At 41.5% G+C, this 27,595-nt stretch overlaps 1 protein-coding gene across 1 annotated transcript in view; it reads right to left on the reverse strand.

The window, feature by feature from the left end:
• Positions 1 to 27,595, reverse strand: part of RPGR (retinitis pigmentosa GTPase regulator) — a 99,350-nt gene that overhangs the window by 43,738 nt on the left and 28,017 nt on the right. Inside the window, 9 exon segments of the mRNA XM_043505639.1 lie at positions 1,119 to 1,184; positions 5,459 to 5,568; positions 6,421 to 6,607; positions 15,363 to 15,545; positions 16,710 to 16,834; positions 17,397 to 17,552; position 24,801; positions 26,053 to 26,100; positions 26,102 to 26,208. Of these exon segments, the coding sequence (XP_043361574.1) occupies positions 1,119 to 1,184; positions 5,459 to 5,568; positions 6,421 to 6,607; positions 15,363 to 15,545; positions 16,710 to 16,834; positions 17,397 to 17,552; position 24,801; positions 26,053 to 26,100; positions 26,102 to 26,208 (983 nt within the window).

Consider the following 27,595-nt stretch of genomic DNA (forward strand, 5'->3'; position numbering starts at 1 on the left):
TGTTATTAGCCTTAATTTTCCCCACAAAGGCATCATAATCACGGCATTCTAGATCTGAACCATTTCCATGAGACACTGAATTTAAAGATTGCTTTTGCAAAGAACCATCAGTTGATTTTGAACCCTCCTGCATGAAATTAAGATTAGTCTTTTTCAACCCACCCTTACCATCACTTTTCAGTTTCACAATTTTATTGTTCTTCTATTCCACATGAGAAGCAGAAAATTAAAAAGAAAGAAGGAAAGCATTAAGAACAAATTAAATGAGAACAAATGGAAAAGACTATAGACACATCTGAAAAGGTTTGTTTGATAGGACTAAAAAATATGGCATAAAGTACGGAATATTCCAAATAAAATTAATTTAAACAATACATAACTGTTTAAAGAATGAAACACTTATTGAGTAGGTTAAATGCACTCTCCCTAGTCCATGGTCAATGTATTTACTATTGACCTAAAGCTATTTTGTCTTTTTTGGCTTAAATTTAAAATATTATTTTTATATACTCCATTTATCAATCATATTTTGTGTAATCAATTTTGAAATATAAGATTATGATCTGATATTGATGTACCCCTAATGTCAAAATTAAGTTATCACTTTAAAATTAATACAGAAGTCTCAACTTTATAATGTGATAAAAGTATTATTGCCCAGTGAATCATTACATTTTACTGTAAAATTACATCCAGCATTTTGTAAACACGGTTATTTTACATATATTTTGACCTGGATTTTAATCCAAATATTCTAGTATCAGCAATCAAATAAATGGCAAATTATCATTACTATATGTTACAAAATGTACAATGTAAGTTACAGTATATTGCCCCTTCAATTGCAGTAATTTTATAATGTCTCATCTCAAACTGCTCTAAGCAGACAGATCCCTGCATCAGCACAGAGCCCCAGTGATTTCCTTGCAAGCTCAGGGTTCTACCCAGTGAAGCCGTTTGCAGGATCCAGGCCTAAATGTTTAATGTAGGAAGTAGTCTATGGAAACTGAAGTTTACTTTATGAGAGTTAGGAGCGAAAAAGAGAAAGGAAAAAAAGACGGCGCCCTATGAAGAAAGTTATACATTTTCTACATTTCAAACATGATTAATTACAGTACCTTTTGTTTTTGAACTGGTGTTAATTTTAAGGACTGGTCACTGGGATTCAGTCTCATCATATGTGTCTGAAAAGAATGAGGATACAAATTAAAGAATGAATTGTAAATTAATTAATAAAAGTGAGTTAAATTTAAAAAAAAAATGGGTGCCTAAAGTTAGGCTTCAAAATCAGTGGCTTAATTTTAAATGTCTTGAGCACCCCACAGCTCCCACTGTTTTTCACTATGAATTCCTGGATGTTAGGCATATTTGAAAATTCAGGCCACCGACTTATGTGCCTAGATATAGACTTAGGAGCCTAATTTCAGACATACACTTTTTAAAATCTTGGCCAGGAAACATTCAAGTCCTATACATCTAAGAAACTACAGAATAGGATATTAATTTCACAAGCATTCAAAATTCTAATGCACGCTAAAAGAAGAATAAAGATTGATCTATGGGAGCTTATACCACCACACTGTCTTGCAGACAGTAGTAAGATAGCAATTTCTGAGATAATACCGTTTAATGGAACAGAAGCCCTAATAAGCCAAAGTTTCTTGTGTTCAAACAGTCACTAATATGAAGCTTAATGATTGCATCTAACCCAATATGTATGGTATGCATCACAGGGCAGCATGGACCTTTAGGGAAGATGAAGGCTTGGTGTTACCTGAGACTAATTAGTGGCCTCCCAAGAGAAAGGTTTGAAGGCAGGGATCAGGTGATAGCCTGCAGATAAAAGGCCAGCAAGCAGCTCAGTTAAGGGAGATCTTGCAGGGAGCAAAAAGGTCCTGCAGGAGATACAAGGTCAAAGACTACCAGAGGACGGTCTCTCCACACCAGCCACCAGACTGGAGCTGGATGCAATAAGGGGAGGGGCAGAATCCTTAAGAGGAAAAGGCGTGAAGAAATGTAGCAAGACCTGGATTTTGCAAAAGAACTGTTGAGCCCAACAAGGATCTGAAGAAACTGTCGAGTCAGGGAAAAACGTGTTTTCATTTAAGATGAAAGCTACAATTTCAACTGTGATGTTTTACAAATTAACCCCCACATTTATTTGATTTCCAAGAGTCACAATGCAGTTTTGAGAACACCACACAGGGGAAACTGAGGCAGTCTCAGGGTCCAAAACAGCTACAGCATGGTATCATGAAATATGTGAACATCTTAATACCACTATGCACACAGCTTAAGGAAAGAGACTGTAAAACTACCATTTTTAGCAAACAGTTCAATTCAGCTTTTAATGAACCAACAGTTCGCCATTCTGTAACCAACAATAAGTATACTTTGAAGCCACCCTCCATGCATCACAGATTTCTGACCACTAGTGTAGTGCCTTTTTTACTTAAATATGAAAAGGGGGGATCTTCATTTTCTCCCATGGTCACAATCAATTCTCTTTTAGAAAGGAAATCTGTCACTGCTGCGACAAGATCAATCTCCAATTGAATGGCAGTAACTAACACTTAATCCCATGATCAGAACCATGTACAGAACTGCTGATTTTCCCCTGAACCAACAACATTTTAGTTTCTAAGAGAGCTTTTTAAAAATATAAATACCCACATATCCTTTCTACTAACGCCATCAAAAAACCACCACCAAGGCTTTTCATGCCTTTGGGGCCTACAAAAAACAGTCATGGCTGCCATTTAGAATTGGAGTAGCTGGTGCTGTAAACAGATAATTTAGCACCAGGAAGAATAATCATTTCTATTTCCATCTTGATACATTTTCCTGAAACAGATATCTTTTCAAACAGCTATTTAAAAATATATTTCTACTACTTCTATATCAGTCTCTTAACAGAAAGGTATTTCTGAATTTGTCCACAACTCAGTATACAAAAAGTGAAAATATGCCTGGCATACAGACAGTACATGATGAATGCAAGATAGTTTAAAGAGATTTCTTCATGTGTCAGTAAATTCTTCAAGACCTATTTTATTTGTATATTTGGCAATTTTTACACCAAATATGTATGGAGTATTTTTACCATTCTTTTACAAATATGGTATTTTTTAAAAAATAAATAAAGCTCTCTCTCTTATTCCATTGCTACTATATCTAATTTGCTTTTACAGAAGAAATTCCCAAAATATTATCTGTGGAGCACTTTTGGGGGGAAAAAAAATTTTTAAATATTTTTTCTTTTTTTGTATGTAAATGACTACACTTTTTTAAAAATTTTAAATGATTAAATTAGCAAGGAACTCTGGCCAAACTAATAATGGCTCCTGCAAAGCACTGCATCAACCAAAGCACATTTGGGAACATAGATACAGTATGTTCACTATGGCGCCAATTCAGCCCAGCACTTAAACATGTGCTTAAATCCCCTGAAGTAAAAAAACTACACTATTGCCTCTCCATAATGCTGATCTGGATTCACCAATTCCTAAACAATGGATGGGGCTGGGACATGCTCTAGTGTGCCTGGATAGGATAGGCAAAGATATGTAGGTGATGCATTAAAAATTATTTTAAACCCCGCCCCCAAAACTATTATGGCAACATGTTTTAGGGTTGCGAAATACTCAAATGCTCCATATTTGGGATCCTTTCTTTAACTTCCTCCACCTGTATCAAAAAAGCTGTGCCAGGAGCATATTTAAAAAAAAAAAAAAAAAAGGTAGAATCCTCTGTCTTCCCTCTGCAAAGTAATGTTGTCACATCACAAATTATAACATGCTGTAGCCTTGAACAATGGCAGCATGAAACACTCACTGTGTGATGAGAATTAGTGGTACACAAAATATTTTATACCAATACCACTTGAACAAACTTTTTGTAATAATAAAAATATCCAAATATTTTCAATGATGAAATGAGAGGTCAGCACATTTCAAGCATCTCTATAGTAGTCCTCAGGATTAAGGGACCTCATGTGAAAAACCAAGACTGTCCTGGTAAAACAAGGATGGCTAGGTGTCTTGATCAGGTGGGGGTGTTTGAACAAAAAGAATGACGGGCTGACTATAAAACAGCTTCTTCCTGTCATCAGGGACACAAAATTTTTCAGATATATGCAAAAGCAACAGCTTGATGGGTGCTGTAATGGGGTGCCTACCCCACACAGGCACAGAAGGGGTTAACCAGGCCCCACCACAGATGAAACAATGGAGGTGTCTTCCGAGTGGCCCAGAGAGGCTGCATGAAGCACAGCCAATCAGGGAGGAGTTGCTGGGAGCAACCAATCCAGGCCTGGCAGGCTCAGATAAAAAAAAAGAGCTGCAGGACAGAATAGGGGCAGTTGTTGCTGGGAGCCCAGGGAGTAAGGACTGCATCCCTGGAAGGCTGAGAAAACTGTAAGCACCTTGGATAGAGCAGTGGCTGGCTACTGGGACTGAGCAGCTGAGTGCCCTGAGGTGAGGGTGAAGGAAGTGCTGGAATCACGGGGAAGTTGACCAGGGAAATAGAGCAACATCGACAGAGGTTACAGTGGAGCAGCAGGAGGCTGCTATTTACCGAATTCCTGGATTGGGGTCTGGAGTAGTGGGCAGGCTCCTGTCCCCCTCTCTTGCCACTGGGGAAATGGCTGGACTGTTGGACAGAGATACCCAACCCGCAACACCTCCCCCACACCCGAAGGGGGAAATCCAGATGGCCAAGTTGCAAAGAGGACTCTGCAGTTCTGGAAGCTGAGAGAGGAGCCGTATGTGGGAGCAGAGACAGATTGCCAGTGTGCAGGCCTGGCTGGGGACTTGGGTGTTGGCCTTGAGCTAATCCCCAGCGCGACTGGGAGGAGACTGCAGTCTGGCTATGAGGGCCGCACCCCATGACAGGCTCCTATGATGAATCAATTAGGAAAAAGAAAAAGCAAGAGGTTCACATATAGACACTAGTGAGTATGGTTATCACTACCAACCTTCAGCCTTTGCAACTAAGATGGCTAGTACATTTTAGCAGAGTTCTGTGCAGTTCTTGCTTAGATGAGAATAAAGTTCATGCTACCATTTTATTTTTTGTTTTTATCTTTTTCTTCTCTCTCTTTCTTGAATGAATGCTATCTGGTTTAAACACAATTATAATTTGGATGTAATTTTTAATATTCAAGGAACAAATGCCAATTGTCCATCCTGGGAGACATGAAAAGTCCTATTCTCTGAGGAGGAAAACAAAGAGGTGGAGTCCACTAACTCAAACATGCCAAGGACATAAAGGGATTGTGGTCCTTGTAGTAACAGATGCCCCAGACTGGGGTCTGTGCTGGCATAAAGGGAGTCCCCAGAACTTGGGGGTACCAAGGTATGGTGACTACTTCTATTACAGCCATATCACAAACAATTTTACTGCTATGTTCTCCCTGAAAATGACTGCTAAGCCACAATTTTAGTAGTAGATATTTTACCATATTTAGAACATCAGTTGTGTTTCCAAGGCTTCTGTCATCACTTTCCTTATCTGAATCTTCCTCTGTGGTACTTTCTTCAGGTTTATCTTTTTCCTGCTTCCGATCTTCTTAAAAATAAAACAAGAAAATAAAAAATATAAACAATAAGTACAATAAATTGGAGCAGGTGATGTATAGCAAGTCAAACATCACCCTTAAGTGGTAGGGAAGTATTATCCTTATACAGATGGTGCCTTAGCTCCCAGACATGCCCCAACCCCTAACCCCAGGTGGCAGCTCCTCCACATGAGTTTAGGTTAAGCCTAGGATGAAGTCTAGCAGACCAATGCATCCCAGGATATTGCAGGTCTCAGCTTGTATTTGCAGATTTTCAATGCAAAAGAGTCACTTGGAGCAAAGTTCCTTTTGGGTGAGCCTTTTAGTAATATTGTACTTCCAAGGAAGAAAGAGTCTTGTGGTTAAGGTACAGAATTGGGAAAGACCCAGGTTCTCCTCCTAGTTCTGCCACAGACACATGTAATGTCTTGGACAAATCACTTAATCACTCTGTGCTGCGGTTTCCTTATTTATAAAATGAGGGTAACAATTACCTACTTTACAGGGCTGTTGTGAGGCTAAACTCATGCATGTTTGAGGTCTTTAGATAGCAGGAACTATACATAAACAATAGCAGCTGTTTTTTCTTTCAATTAGCCCCCCCATGAAATCCTTAAATATCTTTTCCACAAAAGGGCTGGGGAGGAACAGATTCCCCAGCCTAGCATTGGCACTACTTCCCAGCCCTTGTTTTTGTGCTCTCTCAGAGTCTGACCAGCCAACACTGGGTTGAGACCCAGGTGTAGTGCTCAGTTGCAAGTTGTGAAGATCCCTTCTTCAGATGAGTGCTTCTCTCACAAAAGTACAAACAGTATATATGTAGCGCTTGGAAGACAACAACGAGCAGAAACATTATGTTTTACCTGTTTCACAGTTCACAGTGGATTCAATGGCTTTATTTGTATTTGCTTCCATTACATCAGGATGGTTTGTTGTGGGTAAACTGAGTGGGACAGTGTTGCTGGCAGCACGTAAAGAAGGTTTTAGGGAGCCTTCTCCCAATGGAGGTAACGTTCGCACCATTCGACAAAACTGTTCTGGAGATTTTTCCTTAAAAAAAATATTTGAGAAAATGTTGAGAACATTCTGAGGCTGATAAGAGAATATCACCTTCTCATACTTTAATTACAGTATTTGCTTAGCAAATACTGTAATTAAGTATGATAAAAGCTGTTTGTACATGTCAATTATTTACAGTCCTAAAAAAATGGACAGGTATATTAAGCTGATGCTTTCCACACAATAGTCAAATAATTGTGCAATATCTTAAAATAAGCAACAATAAAAAAGCTTCCATTATGATTTTAAAAGAATGAGAGTTTATTTAATCCACAATTTAAGTACATAAAATATTTTCCCTTTTTTTTGTATTTATCTACGTTCTATAGAATGGAAACTCGATTTCAAAAGTCAAAGGTATCAAAAGGGCACAATCTCCTTCAAGGGATATATCTTTTTAATATTAAGCTAAAAGTAATTTGAATAGGTCAAAATTCAGGTCAAAAGGTTCGCACATTTCTATACTCTTTTCAAATGTAAGAATCTGTAGAAATATTATGGTATGTTTCATTACATTATACATAATAAAAGCATCAGAGAGTAGCATAAACAAAGCTTGGAAGCTGGTTTCTAAAGAAAAATGGGCTTGTGTGATTTCCTGTTTCTTCATGATGTATAAAGAAGGCCGCAGAAGATTCTCCTCCCCAATGCTAACCTCATCCCCTTTTTCTTTTCCTGTTTTTTATATTATAAATTCAAGTGTTCTCTACACTGTTTTTTTTTCCCCTCTAAGACACTATGGACAACTGGAGAACTGGTGGTTTTATGACACCACAGATATCAAGGAAGCAAAACCTTATTACTTAAGAGGAAGTGATTTTTATTCAGGATAAGAAAACAAAAACCAAACACCTATTTAACTCACACATTAGATAAACAGCCAACAAATCGTCTAATTTACTTCTCAGGGGCCTCCAAAGGAAGCCTCTGGGAAAACAGGGAAGGTGAGATTCGACATTCCTGATATCTCTAAAGAGAGGAACAAAAAGCAGCAGGCTCTTACACATTGTTAAATTTCAGGCCACTACAGATCATAAAAAAGCAAAACAGGGCAATTACCCATGTTTCCCCCATCATCAAATAAGTGGAGGTTACTCACCTTGTGCAGTAACTGGAGTTCTTCCAGATGTGTGTCCCTGTGGGTGCTCCACGTCAGGTGTGCCTGCGCCCTGCACCTTTGACTGGAGATTTTGATGGCAATGCCTGTTCAGCCCGCACATGCATCCTATGCGTCCTTCTGCCCCACATTCAAGCTATATGGGGCTGCACAAGTGAATCATCCTCAGTTCCTTCTCCACCATAAATTCCCACCAGGGAGACTCCAAAGCAGAAAGGAAGGAGGGCAGGTAGTGAAGCACTTACAGGAACACACATCTCAAAGAACTCCAGTTACTGCACAGGGTGAATAACCTCTCCTCCTTCAATTAGTGTCCCTGTGAGTGCTCCTCTTCAGGTGACTCCCAAGCAGCACCCCTTCAGGAGGCAGGAGGTTCAGAGCAGAGGGAAGAACTGCATTGCCTACTGCAGCATCTGATCTTGCAGCAGGAACGAAGGCATAATGGTTAGAAAAAGTATGAACAGAGGACTATGTTGATGTTCCACAGATCTCTGCAACTGGTATGACTAAGTAAGGCTATGGATTTTATATAGTGCTCTTATGGAATGTGCTATCACTCCTGAAGGAGACGGAACCCGAGTTTGGTTGTGACAGACCTTAATACAGCTGGAGATCCATTCTGATAACCTTCTGTTTCAAAATTACCAATCTCCTGTTTCTGTCTACAATGGATACAAGCAATCTAGATCTAAACAGCCTGGTCCTAGCTAGATAAAAGGCTAATACCCTCCTAACATTTAGGATATAGAATATAGCTTCCTGACATCAATGAGGTTTGGCAGGGGAGTGGGGGGAAACAGGAGATAAATAGTTTAATATGAAATTCTGATGACACCTTAGGTAAAAATCTTGAAAGGGGCTGCAGCACACTTTTTCTCTGGGGAATACCATAAATGGGGAGCCTGCCATTAAAGCCCTCAATTCTCCAACCCTGAAGGCAGACATGATGGCCACCAGGAAAGCTGTCTTAATTGATAAATTTAATAAAGAACACACAGCTAGCAGCTCAAAAGGATGTTTCATGAGGCAATTAAGAACTAGGTTCAGGTCCCAACTGGAAATAATATCTCTGATTTGAGGGGAGAGATCCAACAGACCTCTTAGGAATCTTGCCATGATTGGGTGAGCAAAGACTGGAAAAAAAAACCCTATAGATAAAGTGAAAAGCTGTTATTGAAGCTAAGTGGACCCGAATGGAATTCACAGAAAATCCTGATGTTTTCAATTCCAACAGGTAATCAAAATACCATGAAAAGAGAAGAGTGAGTCAGTGAGATCTGAATGTTACACCAAAGATGATATTTTCATTTCAGGAGGTATGTATTTCTTGTAGATTTTTCTACTATCTAATACAGTGCTCTTCACTATTTTTGAAGTGGGGGCCACTTTAGCAAAAAACCTTCAATGTAAGAGCCACATCAGCTACTAAATTAACACACTGCTCACTAACTTTAATGATGTAATGTTACAGAGCCACTCATGTAACTAAAACAAAATCTACTTGTACAATAAAACAATACTCCTTTTAAAAAATAACTAGAAAAATATATGGAATTAAAAAGGCACCTATGCGAGTAAACTTTCTGAGAGCAGAATAATGCAAAATTTACTTTAAAAACTGGATGAGCAAAAGTGTGCCCGTTCCTCCTTGACTTCGTTCATGCAGTATTTGTAATCTGTCATCGCAATCCTAGTAAGGCTGTCCAAATGTTCATTGGTCCATATGTTCCTCTGTTTTCTTTTCACCCCACTGGCTGGGGGTGAGGGCTCTAGAGTGGAGCTGCAGATGAGGGGTTTGAGATGTGGGAGGGGGCTGCAGCTAGGGATGAGGAATTTAGGGTGCAGGAGGAGGCTCAGGGCTGGGGGCTCAGGGCTGGGGCCTCTCCCCCCCTGCCAGCAGGCAGGATGGAGCTCCAAGGGAAGGGATCCTCTCTCCCCCCTGCCAGTAGGCAGCACGGAACTCCGGGGGAAGGGCCCCTCTCACCCCTGCAGCAGCACGGAGCTCTGGGGCTGGGAGGAGAACCCCCCTGCAGCCCTGCAAGCCACAACTTGCTCCCTCTGCAGTTCCTGCCCACACCCTACCTCTCTCCTCTCCAGGTCCCTGCTGCATGGCCCTTTAGAGCTGCTGCGTGGCTATTTATAGCCTGCTGCGCAGCTGCACAGCTTAGAGGGAACTTAGGGTCGATGGGAGCCACCACTGGCTCGCGGGCCCTGCAATGAAAAAAACTGATCTAATAAAACATGTTGTACTTCTGATGAACAGGATACCTCTACTTCAGAAAACCTTTGAGGAACCATACTTGAAGCCTCAGAATCTGCAGGTTGGGGTGAAGTGTTTAACCAGCATCCTGAGTCAGCAGACGAGAAATGACTGGAAGATGCTATGGAAATCAAGAGTTGAGTCTATTTAGACAGGGATCCCAAACTTGTCTCAGTCATACTGGTGCAAGCACTATCAACCTTGCCTGATCTTGTATGACCTTGTTGAGAACCTTCAACAATAACGGTGTCAATGGATAAGCATAGAGAAGACCCCTTGTCCATTAAATGAAAAAAGTGTCTCCTATGGGCTAGGGACTGAGACCCCTCTGGAGCAATACTTGATGCATTTTGCATTGGCTGCTGTTGCAAACAGATCAACCTCTGGGAACCCTCAATCTATGAATACTGTGTCAAGGACTCGTGAGTCCAGTTACCAATGGTAATTTAGGAAGAAATCTTTGCTGAGGACATCTGCCATGGTATTCTGATTATCAGGGAGGAAAGAAACTGCAATGACTATCTGGTTGGCTATGCACCAATGCCAGAGTTTTGATCACTTCAGCACAGAGATGGGGAGTGTGATCCTCCCAGACGATGGATATAGTATGTGTATTCCACATTGCCTGTCATTATCTTTTTGACCACTCTCAATTTTCCAGACAATTGATGAGGAGGAGGAGCTGCTCTTGTAGTGACCATTTGCCCTGTATCTGCTGAGGTCCCAGATGTATCCCACTACCCAACATTGAAGCATCTGTCATTATCATTATGGTAGGAGGATGCTAAAAGAACGCAACACCTGTACAGGTTTTGGTCAGGTCCTTCAATCAGTTGAGTGACCACAGAACCCAATGGGGAACAGACACTAACCTGTCTAGAATGTGCTTGCTTGATTTGTAAACCATTCAAAGCCATCCAGGGAGACCTTGGAAATGTAATCTGGCACGTTGCACTACAAAGACACAAGACGATGTGTGCCCCAGCAGTCGATGACAATCTCTTACTGTTACTTGAGGACTGCCATGAATCCTTGAGATAAGACTCAGCACGAGATAGCTGCTGGAAGAGACGCATGTTCTGCCTGTCACTGCATCCAGGCAAGCTCCTATGATGTCTAGACACTCTACTGGAGTCAAAACAGTCTTTGAGGCTGAGTTGAAGGCCCAGGCTGTGGAACAGAGAACATGTCATCTTTACAGCCACCAACAGTTCCTGATAAGATCCTCCCCAATCAACAAATCATTCAGATACGGGGAAATGACCCAGAAGACGTAAGTGGGTGGTAACTACCACCAGAATCTTTGAGAATAACCTGGAGCAGAAGATAGCCTGAAAGGGAGCATGTGATATTAGTAAGTGTTTGTTGTTGATGAGAAAATGAAGAAACCTCTTATGTGAAAGGTGAATAGCGACATGAAAACGTGTCTTGTAGGTCAAGAGTCACAAAACTTGGTTTCCTGGCCAGGGGCTCAGATGACGTATGGTAAGTTGAATTGAGGGCTGGGCATGATCTTTGTGCGTTCTGAGAGCTACTAAATCTCCTCTTATTTACAGACGTATAAATCAGGATCTCAGCATGGCTTTCAGTCCTTTAAAATGTGGAAAGATGTATCCACTGAGTCTGCAAAGAGCTTGTGAATATCAAAGGGAAGGTCCTCAATGGTACTCTGGACCTATCCTGGGAAGCCTTACAGCGCAGCCCAAGACATTTTTCTCAGACTGTGCTGCAGTATCTGAAGCATCCAAGGAGACCTGGAGCAATGTCTTTGCTAGGAACTAACCCTCTTGAATAATGACCTTAAATTGGTCACAATGTTTCTCTGGCAGATGATCGATAAAGGAATTAAATTTGTTGTAATTCAAATAGGCATACTTCACCCTGAGCACCTGATGGTTTACTATTCTAAAGTGAAGTGCGGCTGAAGATTTATGGCCAAAAAGATAACACTTCTTGTGGTCCTTGCTGTATGGGGTGGACTTTGAGCTATATTGTTTGCCCCATTCATTAACAGATTTCAGTACGAGAGCATTTGGCACTAGGTGAGAAAACAGAAATTATGATTTCCTGAAAGGGACATAATACTTTTTATCCACCTTCTTGCGGATAAGCAGTGCAGTAGCTGGGGTTTGCCAAACGGTCTTAGCAGGTTCCATAAGAGCTTTGTTGACCGGAATGGCAATCCTCAAGAATTTTGACATAGGTAAAATATGTAAGAGTTTATGGTGTGACTCCTGAACTGTGTGTCATCAATTTCATCAGCTCCTGTAACTACCTGAAGTCATCTGCCAGAGAAGATAGTGGAGGCAACACAACTTCTTCAGACGAGGAGGAGGAAATATTTGTAAGAGGTGTTACCTCCTTGTCTGCCCTTGAGTCCAACTCCACAAAGGTTTCCTCCTCTGGCATTTATGGTGCCACAGGTGGTTGGGGAACGTACTCTTCTTTGCTCCCTTTGGTGGTGTGATAACTTCATCACATATTGTTGACAGAATGCCCACAGCTCCCAACAAGGCCACTGGTGGGGGGGCATATGGGATAGGTGGAGGCAACCATCTCTCTTCTTGCCACATGGGTGTCCTTTGAGGTCTATCCTCCTCCAATACCTCAGTGTAGGAGAGGCAGCAATGTGTTCTAGAGTAGACAGGGGAAGACTGTCCTGAGATTTGAGAGTCCTAAGAGTCCTTTTCAACATATCCAAGTGGGGAGGAGGGAAAATAACTGTTCTGCTTGTGTTGTAAACGAGGGTGAGTATGATATTCTGGATGATGGGAGGGGTCAGTGACCAAGTAAATCTTGAGGAGGGTAACCCCCAGTACCAGTTAGCAGAGGAGTGTCTGACTCTGAAGATACCAGATGATCCTTAGAGTATCTAAATTCTTGCGGTACTAATGGCATCAACGACAGACCCAAGCAAGAACCTGTGCAGGACGACTTCGATACTGATGTAGCTGGCACCAAGTGCTTGGCATGGGAATGAGTATACTCCAATTACACCAGTCAAGCCGTCCTCAGTATCACAGACTTCTAAGTGGCCGGCATCAACTGATGAAAGCAGTGGATGTATTGTTTCTTGACTTTAGCAAAGCTTTTGACACGGTCTCCCACAGCATTCTTGTCAGCAAGTTAAGGAAGTATGGGCTGGATGAATGCACTATAAGGTGGGTAGAAAGCTGGCTAGATTGTCGGGCTCAACGGGTAGTGATCAATGGCTCCATGTCTAGTTGGCAGCCGGTGTCAAGTGGAGTGCCCCGGGGTCGGTCCTGGGGCCCGTTTTGTTCAATATCTTCATAAATGATCTGGAGGATGGTGTGGATTGCACTCTCAGCAAATTTGCGGATGATACTAAACTGGGAGGAGTGGTAGATACGCTGGAGGGGAGGGATAGGATACAGAAGGACCTAGACAAATTGGAAGATTGGGCCAAAAGAAATCTAATGAGGTTCAATAAGGATAAGTGCAGGGTCCTGCACTTAGGATGGAAGAATCCAATGCACCGCTACAGACTAGGGACCGAATGGCTCGGCAGCAGTTCTGCGGAAAAGGACCTAGGGGTGACAGTGGACGAGAAGCTGGATATGAGTCAGCAGTGTGCCCTTGTTGCCAAGAAGGCCAATGGCATTTTGGGATGTATAAGTAGGGGCATAGCGAGCAGATCGAGGGACGTGATCGTTCCCCTCTATTCGACACTGGTGAGGCCTCATCTGGAGTACTGTGTCCAGTTTTGGGCCCCACACTACAAGAAGGATGTGGATAAATTGGAAAGAGTACAGCGAAGGGCAACAAAAATGATTAGGGGTCTAGAGCACATGACTTACGAGGAGAGGCTGAGGGAGCTGGGATTGTTTAGTCTGCAGAAGAGAAGAATGAGGGGGGATTTGATAGCTGCTTTCAACTACCTGAAAGGGGGTTTCAAAGAGGATGGCTCTAGACTGTTCTCAATGGTAGCAGATGACAGAACGAGGAGTAATGGTCTCAAGTTGCAATGGGGGAGGTTTAGATTGGATATTAGGAAAAACTTTTTCACTAAGAGGGTGGTGAAACACTGGAATGCGTTACCTAGGGAGGTGGTAGAATCTCCTTCCTTAGAGGTTTTTAAGGTCAGGCTTGACAAAGCCCTGGCTAGGATGATTTAACTGGGACTTGGTCCTGCTTTGAGCAGGGGGTTGGACTAGATGACCTTCTGGGGTCCCTTCCAACCCTGATATTCTATGATTCTATGATTCTATGTTCAGGGATGAGACTAGAATTCTTCTTGGAAGAGTGTCTATAGCTCTGGGTATGATACCTGAGTTCGGTAAGGACTTCGGTCAGTCTTTGAGGACTGACTCCTTGAAGCTGTCTTCCCTGTCTTTGCAGTATCGGAATCACTTGGACCCTGCACGATACTCCTCTGGGGACCTGAGGTCTTCGTAGCCTTCTTGTGCACCAGTGACTGAGACTTTCTCAGAGATTTACTCTTTATTTCTTTCTGAATAGAGGCTGATGTCAAGGCTACCTTTGCTGAGGTCTTTGGTGCCATAGATGCAATCAGTGCCATGATATTGCCTCCATCTCTGTCGACCTCCAGTGACCAGGATATTGATGTGGATGGGGCACCAGCTGTTCTGGGAGATCAGTATACAGGGTGGTCTTCCGTCCCTGGATCTGAAGCCAGTTTTAAGGCTTGCTCCATCATCAGGAGTTTAAACTTAATCTCCCTATTTTTTCAGGATCTGTTGTTGAAGGAAGTGCAGATTATATACTTACTGGGAAGATGAGTATCTCACAAACAATGGAGGCACTGAGAATGCCTGATTGGGACAGCCTTGCAGCAATAGAGGCACCTTTTAAATCCTGGGGAACCTGGATTACCCAAGCAAAATAACAAAAAATGACCCCTAAATAGGGAAATCTTTCCCATCAATATTATTTTTTAAGAGAAAGGAAAAGAAAAAAGGGAACAACTGTTCCAACTACAAACACTATAAAATAACTAACTAACTGCTGAATAATAAAGAGAACAGGCATACAGAAGACACTGTCTCAGGCTGAAGACAGTTGAGAAGGAACTGAGGGCAGTTTGTCTGCACAGCCCCATCCAGTCTTGCTGCAAGGCACAAGGATGTATGGAGCACATGCATGGGCTGAATGGGCACTGTTACTAAAATCTCCAATTAAAGGTGCAGGGTTCAGGCACACCTGAAGTGGAGCCCTCACAGGAACATTACTCAAAGAAGAACCTTGAAATACAAACATTTATTTCAAAGAGGGATATTTATCTAGTGAGTGTAAGTTATAATTTAAAAAAAAAATTTAAAAGTCTTTTTTCCTGTAAAAAAAATCATGGAAACTTAATAAATGTCAGAAATAGTTAGATCTGAATTTACCCTCTCTCTCCGCCGCATTCGAGCCGATAACGTTCTCTGCAAGGTGTTAGTTACTAATGAATCACCACCCAGTTTAGAGATAGTAGCAGCCAAACAGTTTTCACGTAAATCTTCGTATATTTCTTCAGACCCTTTAGGCCTTGGAGTGGCAAAAACTAGCATATGACAGCCACCGCAAGCAACCTACAGTGTAAACACAAAAGGATCTCATTGACTTGCATTCATCTTCTGGACCAACGACTAAGAAACAGGTTAGAAGATCCAAATGTTTTGCTCCACACTAAGTTACAGATTTCAGTATGTTGAAGTACAAACTGTAATCACTGATGTTTAAAATATATAATGGATTGAAACTTTTTAATATATTGTAAAACAGAATAGAACTAGCCAACTCTCTAGAAACAAGCAACAAATTCTGCATCAATTTTCAAAGGAGTTTAGTAAATCATTTTGAAGTTAGCCAATATGACATATACACAATGTTACCATCTCTTGAAAACCACCACAAGTCTCATAATATTTGATGTTTTATTTAGAGCCCTAGCCAATCTGGGAGACATTATTACATGAGAATCTCAGCTTTCTTTTTTTTAAAAAGTTTCTAGCCCTCATAGCTATAGAGAAAAGCTTGAAAACATGACCTAAGTGGCATGTTGATGGCCCAAAAAACAGAAGCAAATAAAAAGAACTCAAAACGGTTTTGGTTTTGTTTGTTTAATTGATCTTTTGGGGCCTGACTCAATTTCTGAATGTTTGGAGCTAGCATTACAGCAATTTTCCTCAATACCAGCAGAAAAACTAAAACAATAACCTAAAAGAACAATATTGCCTCTCTTTTCTCATCATGTTTGGAGTAAAAAACTAATACATTTTCATTTGATTAAACTTTTGTAAATAACCTACATTGTAAATAATCTGTGATATTAAAGTGATACATACCAGGTGGTTTAGGTCCACACACTGGGTAGAAGGCTATTCCTAAAACTAAAACTACCAAAATGTTTAAAAAAAAAATTGTCTGTAATTTATGGATTCCTTTGAAGTGTTTGCAACCTAAACATTGCAGTGTTGTGCAAGCACATAATCTGAAAGAAAAACTGACAAGTCTATTTTTATGGTCCAAACTGATCACAGAGCAAGAAGTGAAGCAGTAGAATGAGAAGTGGTAAATAAAACAAAACATTTTAACATTCTTTCAGTATTAATCTACAGTATTAATAAAATACTGTAAGGAAATATTATAAATATGATTTTAAACTGTCAGATTTCCTTTAATAAGATATGAAATTATTTTACAAAGCATAAGCATTTCAAAGCTTGAGAAAAAAGAACAAAGCAAAGCCTTACCAAACAGACTGTAAACTTCAAGAAATTAGAACATAAGGTGGGTACGAATTGATTAGTAAAATTCTCTTCTCCAAGTCCTAATTTGCCGTGTCGTCCATCTCCAAAAGTAAACATAAGGCCATTGTCTACATGGAAAAAGAATCATGTTACTAATGTAGAAGGTGCATTAAAAGCACATGACAAAATTGTTATAACATAAGAGTAGAATTAAATACATTTTGAAGGCAAGGTGTATTTCATTTTCAAAAATTGAATCTGAACAAAGATTTGTATGATTTTTAAACTGCTGAATATGTTTCCAGAAGATCAATACATTTTCAGACAAAAGTATTATCTGGGATTGTTAGTCTAGATAATCAAAAAATAAAATACTAATAAAAAATACAATACAACTGTATAGCAAAACTGAGACTCATGCATGAGTATTAGGGAGGACTTTGTGAGGCTACAGCTTCCTTAAGAGGCAGGGTGGTCTACAGGAATACGCATATACAGAAAGTCAAAAACAGAATTCCTAATTTCCAATCTGGCTCTTCCACTGACCACTGGATTGGGCAGTCACTTAACCTTAAATGAAATCTGCATGTTTGTTCCTCACTGTGCTCATTTTATAATAAACAAATTCCATATCATAAATGATAATACCCTATCATTTTAAGTACATTTCAGAAGTTTCAGCATACATACCTGCTATTACAGCTGTATGATTTTCCCCACATGCAATGTTACATATTTTATGCCTCTTCAGATGTTCAACAGCCTTTGGTGCCGACGTTTCAAAAATAAACGTACCATGTCCAAGTTGCCCATATTGTCCAAGGCCAAAGGTATATACATCCGTTTCTGAAAATTGTACATGGAAAGTAAACAAACAGTTAATATGTCCTAATTATGACCTCCCCACTACTGGCAAAACATAAATCAAATCACACTCCAACTTTATGAAAAAAAGTTTTATGTTTTATCAATTCATAAAGTGTAATCACAGTGAAAGAGAAAAATCAAAAGGAACATCACATGAAAAAACCACCCTTCCTCCGAAAGATTTAACTAAACATATAGAACAGTGGTTCCCAAACTTGTTCTGCTGCTTGTGCAGGGAAAGCCCCTGGCGGGCCGGGTCAAGGCACATACTGGCCGCCGCTTCCAGCGGCTCCCACTGACCTGGAGCAGTGAATCACGGCCAGTGGGAGCCGCAATCGGCTAAACCTGAGGACACGGCAGGTAAAAAAACCAGCCTGGTCCGCCAGAGGCTTTCCCTGCACAAGTGGTGGAACAAGTTTGGGAACCGCTGATATAGAATATAAACTGGTACGAGCTGCTACATATTTTGTTTCATGGTGTACTTGCAAAATAAGCTATTGACTAAATGCACATGTGAAAGTCAGCCAATGAAAATTATACGTTGTATATTACAGCTGAGGTCAACACAAGCCCACAATTATTTAAAAAAAAAATCATTATGTATATTTTCCTCTTCAACAGCTTACTCTTGAACTTCTTGCCATATGCAAAACTCTATGATGTACGATCCAGATGTTTGCAGGTCTGGTATTGCTTAAATATTAAAAAACACTGACAATGTTGTTATTGCAGTGTATCAGGAGACTCCAGGCTTAATTTTCCTCTTCATATACATTATCCATACAACCACCAGCAGGTGTCAGGAACGTTTGCTTTTAGAAAGTTTCTCTCTGTTCAAGAATCAAGGTAATTCAGATGGCAAGGTTACATTCAGCAGCTAAATAAAAGCATTTAAAATAGTTTTAATGTTTGCATATGTTGAAAATAGCCGATGATTTTTTAAGTGGAAGTAAAGGAGCCACATATCTCGCTACCAAGAGAAAGAGAGAACTCAAGACTTCTGAATGGAAGTGAGTATGTCTGAATGTACATTGTATTCCCAAAGGAAATCAAACTTAAGTAGAAGTCACACTGCACACCAGCAGCAGGGCGACTAGGTGCTCCTCCCACTTGTGGGGTAAAAGCCAGACTGCAGCACAGGGACAGGAATTCCTCCGACCCACGGAGGTAGATGCCACACCATAGCACCAGAAGCAGGGCAAGCACAAGCTCCTCCCATCCCTGTGGAGGATACACCAGCCATCTATATACAGTAACTGAATGCTTTTTTGCTGCATTCTCAGAGGAGCAATAAACTGGTAGCACATTTAAACACAAATCACACATTACATTTACTCCAGCGCTATCTCCCAGCCACTCTCCCACCTTCATCTTGTCTCTATTGTGGGAGAAGAAGAGAGATGGGAAGAAAATAGAAGTGGAGCAGACCTGGCATTACTAGCCCAACATAGTCATTGACTTTAATTGCAACTTCAGGTCAACAAAGAATACAGGATCAGGCATTGTAACACAAAGCTGAGAAAAAAATTATTTCTGCCTTCAGGATATCTTTTCCCCTCATCACTCTTTTAAAACAGTTTTAAGGGTCACTTCTGCAAAATCAAAAGACCATGAAATATAAAGAGTAAGACTTTTTTTTTTAAGTATACAGAATATTTTATAAAAAGTTATCTTCCTACTAAATTTAATATTAAAGCTCCCTCTGCTGGAAGATTCAGTGCTAGGAAAAATATCCAGAAAGAGATCGCTAACAACTAAAGTAAAATAAGAAATCAGAAAGAGATCCCTCAATTCCAATTAACAGAAGAATAACTGATAGATACCTAGACTTTCCATACGAAGTCTATATGAATACAGATTATTCTTGAAGCAGATACTTTTTTTAGCCAGAAGTGAAGTCTCACCCTCAATTTGGCAAATGGATTTCCTAGGATGCATGATGCCATAAATTCTAATAGCCTTAACAATATTCAAATATGTCTTGAAGTTTCTCTGGAGACAAATAGACCTTTGTCATCCTTGCTCTGATGAACATAATGAGTTTAAGTGAAGCTGGATGTTTTATCATATTTTTCACTAAGTCTAAACCGAAGTATGGAACATACTCTTCTCTAAGGCAATTTAAGCCTCTTTGAACATCTGTGCTTTCAGTAGTCAGTTGCAATGGAATGAAAAAAAAAGAACGCACTGCTTTCTCAAGTGAGTTGCCACCACAGTAAGACATTTGCTAAAGAACATGGATGCAAAAGAAAAATCAAATACAGGTAATGATCCTCTTCAACACAGAAAATAAGGTATTTCCTGTGAGCAGTCTTTATGGAATACATAGAAACAAGAGGGTCAGGCAAATCATCCCTGAGATTTGTAATGCAACTATTGAGGCCAAGGCCAATATTCTGAATTTTCAGAGTGCTTGAGCCTATAATAGAAGATACCCCCAAAAAACCCAACCAAACAAAAACCATTAGGGCTAAGGAAGTATTGGGAACAGCATCTCGGTCTCTGGTACAGCTGAGGAATCACTTCTGTTACTCAACTCGAGATAACCCTTCTCTATGACTACATCCCTCAGCAGTTTCTCATGAACGGGATCCCTGTAAAGGGATGAGAAAGGGAGGAAGTTTTGGTAGAGTGCATAGCAAAACTGTTCCAAACTATCCTGAACACTTACTCTTAGGACATGATTCCATTCCATGCCACCAAAACTGAATAAAGATGGTCCCCTCCAAAACTTAGTAAAATGGGATAAGTTCAAGACAGTTTGAGTTAGGACTCAAGCATTGTGTTTGACAGCAGAAAAAGGCTCAAAGTTTCAAGCAGCATAACTGTGCTTCTGACAATAGGGTTTTATATTTTTTTCGAGCCAAAATAAGGTTTGAGATTTCTTCTCGTCAGTCTGGCTTTGGAGCAAGTTGAGAGGATTTGTGATATATGAAATAGTTTTAAGAAGGTTTGGCAAATGACCAAAGACTTCAATCTTTTTTCTTCTCTATCACTTTATTTATGAAATCTCCACCTTTTATACATGTCAATAAGTATCAATACAGAACACTTCCTCCAAATCTCACCTCAAAGTGGTAGCTGCAATTACAGATGAAGCAGTTGTAGCCAAAGAGTCCAGGAAGCTTTCACATTTTTGATTTGCTGTGATGGTGGCTAGAGGAAATGAAGATGTAGGAGGACCATGATTCCTTATAGGAGTGTTCCATGACTCAAGATGAGATCCATGCATTCCCCGATGGCTAGAGATTTCTAGAAGGATCCAGGTTTGTGTGAAGCATGCAGGCACATTCCAAGAATGTGTTTGCATAATGAGAGAGCTCAAAGGAGAGCTATCCAAATATTACAAATATCCCTTCCCTATCCAGATTAGCCTATAACTCCTATTTACCTCCTCAACTTTGAATTTTAGGAGACCTTTGAAAATGAGCTCTGCATGCTGCCTTAATTTTCTCCTCAGGAAAACTAATTTTTCCCAGATCATTTTGGGCAGCTGAACTTCAGTTAATTCAATTATATTGCCCAATTCCTTTTTTCCTTGCTTGCTTCTTGCACCATAGTATATTCTGTCTTCGCACAATGTTTGGTTTGCTTGATTGGGTATCATCTATAGGCAGTAGCAACACCATTAAGATCTTCAATAAAATCTGTTCTATTTGCTGAACTTCTAAAAAGAACAGCATCACAGCTGACAATAAGAGGAGGGAATAAGGAGTCTGGTCACTTCTGCTCTCCCCATCCTGAGCCTGAAGAGGGAGCCCTCAGAAATAGGTGGTAGAAAGCAGTTATTTGCATTCATGGAGTATTAGGAGTGATATGGGCCTTACTCAGCCTGCCAGTGGGGTGAAGGAACAGGGTATACTCAGGATCTGTCCCTTCATGCCAAACAGTGCACCAATAGTATCTGCTCTCACACAGCTTCACAGCTGCTGTGCCTGTTATTCTTGCTTCATGTTCTTAAAGCTTTTTTATCATAATCTTTAGAGACAGATGAGTTATACAAGAAGATCTAGATGATCTTGTAAACTGAACTAATAGAAATGGGATGAAATTTAATAGTGCAAAGTGCAACATCTTGCCTTTGGAGACTAAACAACAAGAATTTTTGTTATAAACTGGGGGGCGTATCAATTGGAAGCGACAAAGGAGAAAGACTGGGGTGTATTGGTTGATCACAGGATGATTATGAGCCGTCAATGTGATGCAGCTGTGAAAAAGGCTAACATAGTCCTAGACTACATCAGGCGAGGTACTTCCAGTAGAGACGGGGAAGTGTTAGTACCATTGTACAAGGCACTGATGAGATCTCATCTGGAATACCTTGTGAAATTCTGGTTTCCCAGATCATTTAGGAAAGATGAATTCAAACTGGAAAAGGTGCAGAGAAGGGCTACTAGGATGATTTGAGGAATGGAAAACCTACCTTATGACAGGAGACTTGAAGAGCTTGGCTTGTTTAGCCTAACCAAAAGAAGGCTGAGGGGAGATATGATTGGTCTCTATAAATACATCAGAGGGATAAACAACAGAGAGAGAGAAGAATTATTTAAGTTAAGTATAAATATGGACACAAGAACAAATGGATATAAACTGGCTATCAACAAGTTTAGGCTCTAACCATCAGAGGAGTAAAGTTCTGAAATAGCTTTCCAAGGGAAGCAGTGAGAGCAAAAAACCTAAGTGGCTTCAAGACTGAGCTTGATAAATTTATGGAGGGGATGGTATGATGAGACTGCCTACAAGGGCATGTAGCCAGTGGTGAGCTGGAACCGGTTCGCACCAGTTCGCTAGAACAGATTGTTAAATTTAGAAACCCTTTTAGAACCGGTTGTTCTGCGAGGGACAACAGGTTCTAAAAGGGCTTCTAAATTTAACCGGCCAAAAGTGGCGCCTTAGGCACCAACTCCATGGGTGCTCCAGCCCTGGAGCACCCAAGGGGAAAATTTGGTGGGTGCAGAGCACCGACCGGCAACTCCCTGCCCCACCCCCTGCCCCAGCTCACCTCCTCTCCACCTCCGGCTCCTCCTCTGAACGCACCGCCCCGCTCTGCTTCTCCACTCCGCCAGGCTTCCTGCGAATCAGCTGTTTGCGTGGGAAGCCGGAGCAGGCTGAGAAGCAGGCCGCGGCTTCCCGCTCAGGCCCAGGGAGGCGGAAGGGAGCTGGGGCAGGGGGGTGCGAAGAGGGCCACCCGCGCCGCAGTAGGTAACCCGGGAGGGGAGGGGGGGCCGCAGAGGGGAACCGCTCCCCGCCCCAGTTCACCTCCGCCACCCTCAGCCTGAGCGGGAAGCCGTGGCCAGCTTCTCAGCCTTCCCAGGTTTCCCGCCGAACAGATTATTCGCGGGAAGCCGGGGGAGGGGGCAGAGAATCAGAGCGGGGCAGCCCATCAGCGGAGGAGGCGGAGCAGAGCAGAGGTGAGCTGGGGCCGGGCGCGGGACGGGGAGCTGCCAGTGGGTGCTCTGCACCCACCAAATTTTCCCCGTGGGTGCTTCAGCCCCGGAGCACCCAGGGAGTCGGCGCCCAAGGCACCACTTTTGATGTGATCAGTGGGGGAGTGGCCGCTCTCCCTACTCTGCCCCAGCTATGCTCCCCCACCCCTAGGAGCCAGAGGGACCTGCCAGATGCTTCCTGGGAGCTGCCCCAGGTAAGTAATGCCGGGACTCCCCACCTCGCCCCCCCCAACAGGTCCCTCTGGCTCTTAGGGGTGGGTGGACACCCACTACGGTGGCCCACGAGACCCTCCTGCCCGGTTCTGGGGGCAGTCAGGGGACAGTGGAGGGGGGTGGATGGGGCAGGGTCCGGGGGGGGCATCAAAGAACACGGAGGGTTGGATGGAGCATGAGTCCCGGGGGGTGGGGGTGGGCAACGTGGGGTGAGGAGGGAACCCGTTGTTAAGATTCTGGCAGCTCATCGCTGTATGTAGCCGATCTGCAACTGCTAGAAGCAAATATTTGCAGTGGCTGGTGATGGGACACTAGATGGGGAGAGCTCTGAGTTACTACAGATAATTCTTTCCCAGGTATCTGTCTGATGGGTTTTGCCCATATGCTCAGTATCTAACTGACTGCCATATTTGGGGTTGGGAAGGAATTTTCCCCTGGGTCAGATTGGCAGAGACCCTGGGGATTTTTAGCCTTCTTCTGCAGCATGGGGCACAGGCCACCTGCAGGTTTAAACTAGTGTCAAAGATGGATTCTCTGTAACCTGAAGTCAAACCATGATTTGAGGATTTCAGTAACTTAGACAGAGGACAGAGATCTATTTCAGGAGTGGGTGGGTTAGACTAGATCACAATGGTCCCTTCTGACCTTAAAGTTGATGAGTCTGTGAGACATAATCTTACTTTTCTTTTGTTTTAGCTAAAAGCTTAGATTCTGTGTAAACTGATGGCATTAGACCTACTCACTCAAGAAGCTTCCTGCTCCTCGCAGGTGATGGGATATTTTCAGGATTGAGCTAAAGTATAAATAGAAGAATTATTAACCAATCTAATTTAAAAAATTGGTAATAAAGAGAGATAAACCCAGTAAAAAAAAAAAAATAATAAAAATGCCCAAAGTTAGAAATATGAAAGCGAAGAGCTAGTAGTGTCACTTTTCTCTTTGAAAAGCTAGTTTAGCAATAACCCACTGTAATAGTTATTAAACTATATAGCATGGTACAAACAACTAATACATTCTCTCAAAATCCCTATGAAGTATTATATAATAGTATCATATATATGGAGGCAGACACATTAAGTACCTTGCCTAAAGCCACAGTGTTGGAGCTACAATTGGTATTCCTGGGGGAATTCTGTGCCAAAAAATTTAAAATTCTGCACACCATATTTTAAAATTCTGCACATTTTATTTGTCAAAATAACACAATATAATCATGCCAGTTTCAATTATTTTAGTAGTTTATTTCAAAAATATATGTCAGCAACTATGTCTGTAACAATACAGACCCCCCCAAAAAAAAGATTCTGATAATTTTTTTTGACAAATAGATTCCTCACTAAGCATATTAATACAGAACTTTGAGTAATTAAATTAAATTACAATATAGAACTGTCAGAAGCAGTGTAAAGGCTTGGGGGAGTCAGGGGTAACAGAGGAGCTGAGGGAGAGGGAAGGAGTCTGGAGTGAACCTGGAGGATTGTTGGGTGTGGGTGTAAGAAGTATGGAACGGGTTTTTTGGGGATAGGGAAGGGATTGTTAGGGAGTTGGGGACCCTCTCCCATGAGACCCTAGCTGAACCCAAGCCTTCTCCATTCAGGTCAGGCACATCTGCTCTTGCCCCCGCAACCACCATCCACATGGGTCTCTGCAGCCTCCTCCCCATCCTCACGTGTCCCTGCAGTCCCCCCACCTGTCGCCAGGCTCAATGCTGTGAGCCCACTAAGTCTGGAGCCCGTGCCCCAGTCTTTCCCCCCTAGCTATTCTGAACCCCAGTCTGTGACCCCGCTCCCCTCCCCACCCCAGCAGTCCTGTGTGCCTCACTCTGTTGTAACCTGGTTCTACAGGCAGGATGCTGTGATGAACTTCTACTCCTGGGTGAATTCTGCAATACTGGGCATGCATAGAATTCCCCCCCCCCCAAATACATTCTGCCCCAGAAGTGCTGCAGTTGAAGTGAGCTGTAGCTCACGAAAGCTTACGCTCAAATAAATTTGTTAGCCTCTAAGGTGCCACAAGTACTCCTTTTCTTTTTGCGGATACAGACTAACATGGCTGCTACTCTGAAACAATTCTGGAAAAGTCACTTTTCTGACTATAACCACTCTTTAATGGCTATAAAGAAAAATGTATGATCTATTGGGAAAAATACAGGACTGGGATCCATGAACTGATTATTTCTAATCTACTCCTGCAGGAATTCTGCACATCTGCAGATATTCAGAATTCATGCATCTTGCAGAATTTTTTTTCTGCAGAAAACACATTTCTGCCAAAGAAGTGCTGCAGTTCCACCTTTTGTCCACCAGAGGCTGTGGTGGTGCCAGAACAGCTGGCGGGGTTTATGGGGCTGGCTGTTCTGGCACCACAGTGGCCTCTGGTGGACAAAAGGTGGAACTGCAGCACTTCTTTGGCAGAAATGTATTTTCTCAGAAAAAAAATTCTGCAGGATACATGAATTCTGAATATCTTCAGATATGCAGAATTCCTGCAGGAATAGATTAGAAATAATCAGTTCATGGATCCCAGTTCTGTGTTTTTCCCAGTAGATCATACATTTTTCTTTATAGCCATTAAAGAGTGGTTATAGTCAGAAAAGTGACTCACTAATTAACACATATTCAAGGTTATTTAAAATTTCACAAAGGGAGGCTTTCTTGTAGAACTCACGGGAAAAAAAAAACACAGATTTCATTTCAGGTAATAAGATAGAAGAAAAGTATCTCTAGGCATTGTCTGACATTTTCATAAGAGTGTTGCTCTAACAAGTAAAGTGATTCTTTTAATTACAGGATTAGAGAAAAGCCAACTAGTTTGCATACCTGTAGTGCCACCGTATGTCCTCCACCACAAGCAACCTTATTAACCCTTCCAAAATTCCAGGACAGGCTGTGGAACCCTATTGTTTTTCAGTTGTTCAGGCGACAAACCTAGCTTCCCATTCTCAGGTTCTCCAAAAGTGTAGAGCTCACCATCTCCTGAGGGAAATACAAAACGGAGCAGGATTCATACTATTCTCACTAAAAGGCAGGCTGGGCCAAGTTATTTTCTCATGCTTTCATGATTTGTAAAGCACCCATTGCTTTTTGGACTTTTGTTTTAAATATAAATAAAACAAATGAGAGTTGTAAAGTTTCCCTATGCGAGGAGTCTGTCAAGGAGAAAAACAAAACAAAACTTGATTCTGAGAGGTGTCAATGAATCACAACTCCAATTCTATCACTATTACATCAATGGAGTTGCTTGCAGGGGAATTAGCAAAGTCTGGCCCTATTAATGGGATACATGTAAGTCCATGCTCTCCTCCAATGGAGAGTGAGGGGACAGAATAGGAAACCAGTGCAAATATGCAAAAAGGTTTGTATGAGCTACATCACAAGAAAAGAACCATTGTACTGAATACTAGAAATACATGGCACTATATCAAGTGCTCCAAGGTTCACCATGGCATTATCTCCATCACAAGAGATTTCGCCACCTCAGTATTACATAACAGCTTTCTGGACAGCCTAACAGTTAAAGAAAAGAAAATCCTTCCCAGGCACCCAGACTTAGTTTTATGAGCACAGGGTTCTCAGTCTGTTCAATCCTAAATACAGCAATCCATTCTTTTATAAAGGAGTTCCTTTGTTTTAACACTTTTCAGTTTTCCACCTTTTGTTTTTTTACGTCAGTCTGAGTTATCTAATCTGGCCATCTGTTACCCCTTCTCTCTAATGATAGAAGAGTTAAAAATTTCATATTTACTGTCTACTGCTGTGCCGTCTTAAGTTCCGATCTGATTTTCGTTCCAAAGCTCTGTTAGAATTCTGCTATCCTAGGTAAGAGTTAGGTCAAGTGGGAGAGATCTTTGGTTGCTGGGTGAAGCTCCAAGGACGTAGAATGGGCTCCACCAAGCCTGAAAGAGGGTCTGTAGAAACATTTTTCATAGTACTTGAGTTGCTCCTTAGAACTGATGATGTTCATACTGAGACTCCCTCTATACCTGAAGCATCTGGATGCAGTAACTTTTTTTTTTTAAGCAAAAATTAGAGTTACTCCATGATGGTGCTCTGCCAAACTGTAAAAGCAATAGGCATTAAGCCAGTTGTAAATAACAGGAATCAGGAGACCTGGGTTCTATTCCCAGCTCTACACTGACCAACTGGGTTATTCAGCACTCTGTGACTGTTTCTGCAACCGTAAAGTGGGGACAGTGAAACTTACTTTCCCCTTTTTAAAGCATTTCTATGGATAAAAATGCTATATAATAGCTAAGTATTATTAAAAGGTGCTTACTGACTAGGGGTTTGACTAAAACCTATTTAAGTCAGAATGAAACTTTCCAATGATTTCAATGGGCTTCAGATCAGGCAAAAAGTTCTT

This window comes from Dermochelys coriacea, chromosome 1 (assembly GCF_009764565.3).
Source record: "Dermochelys coriacea isolate rDerCor1 chromosome 1, rDerCor1.pri.v4, whole genome shotgun sequence".
NCBI classification, from domain to species: domain Eukaryota; kingdom Metazoa; phylum Chordata; order Testudines; family Dermochelyidae; genus Dermochelys; species Dermochelys coriacea.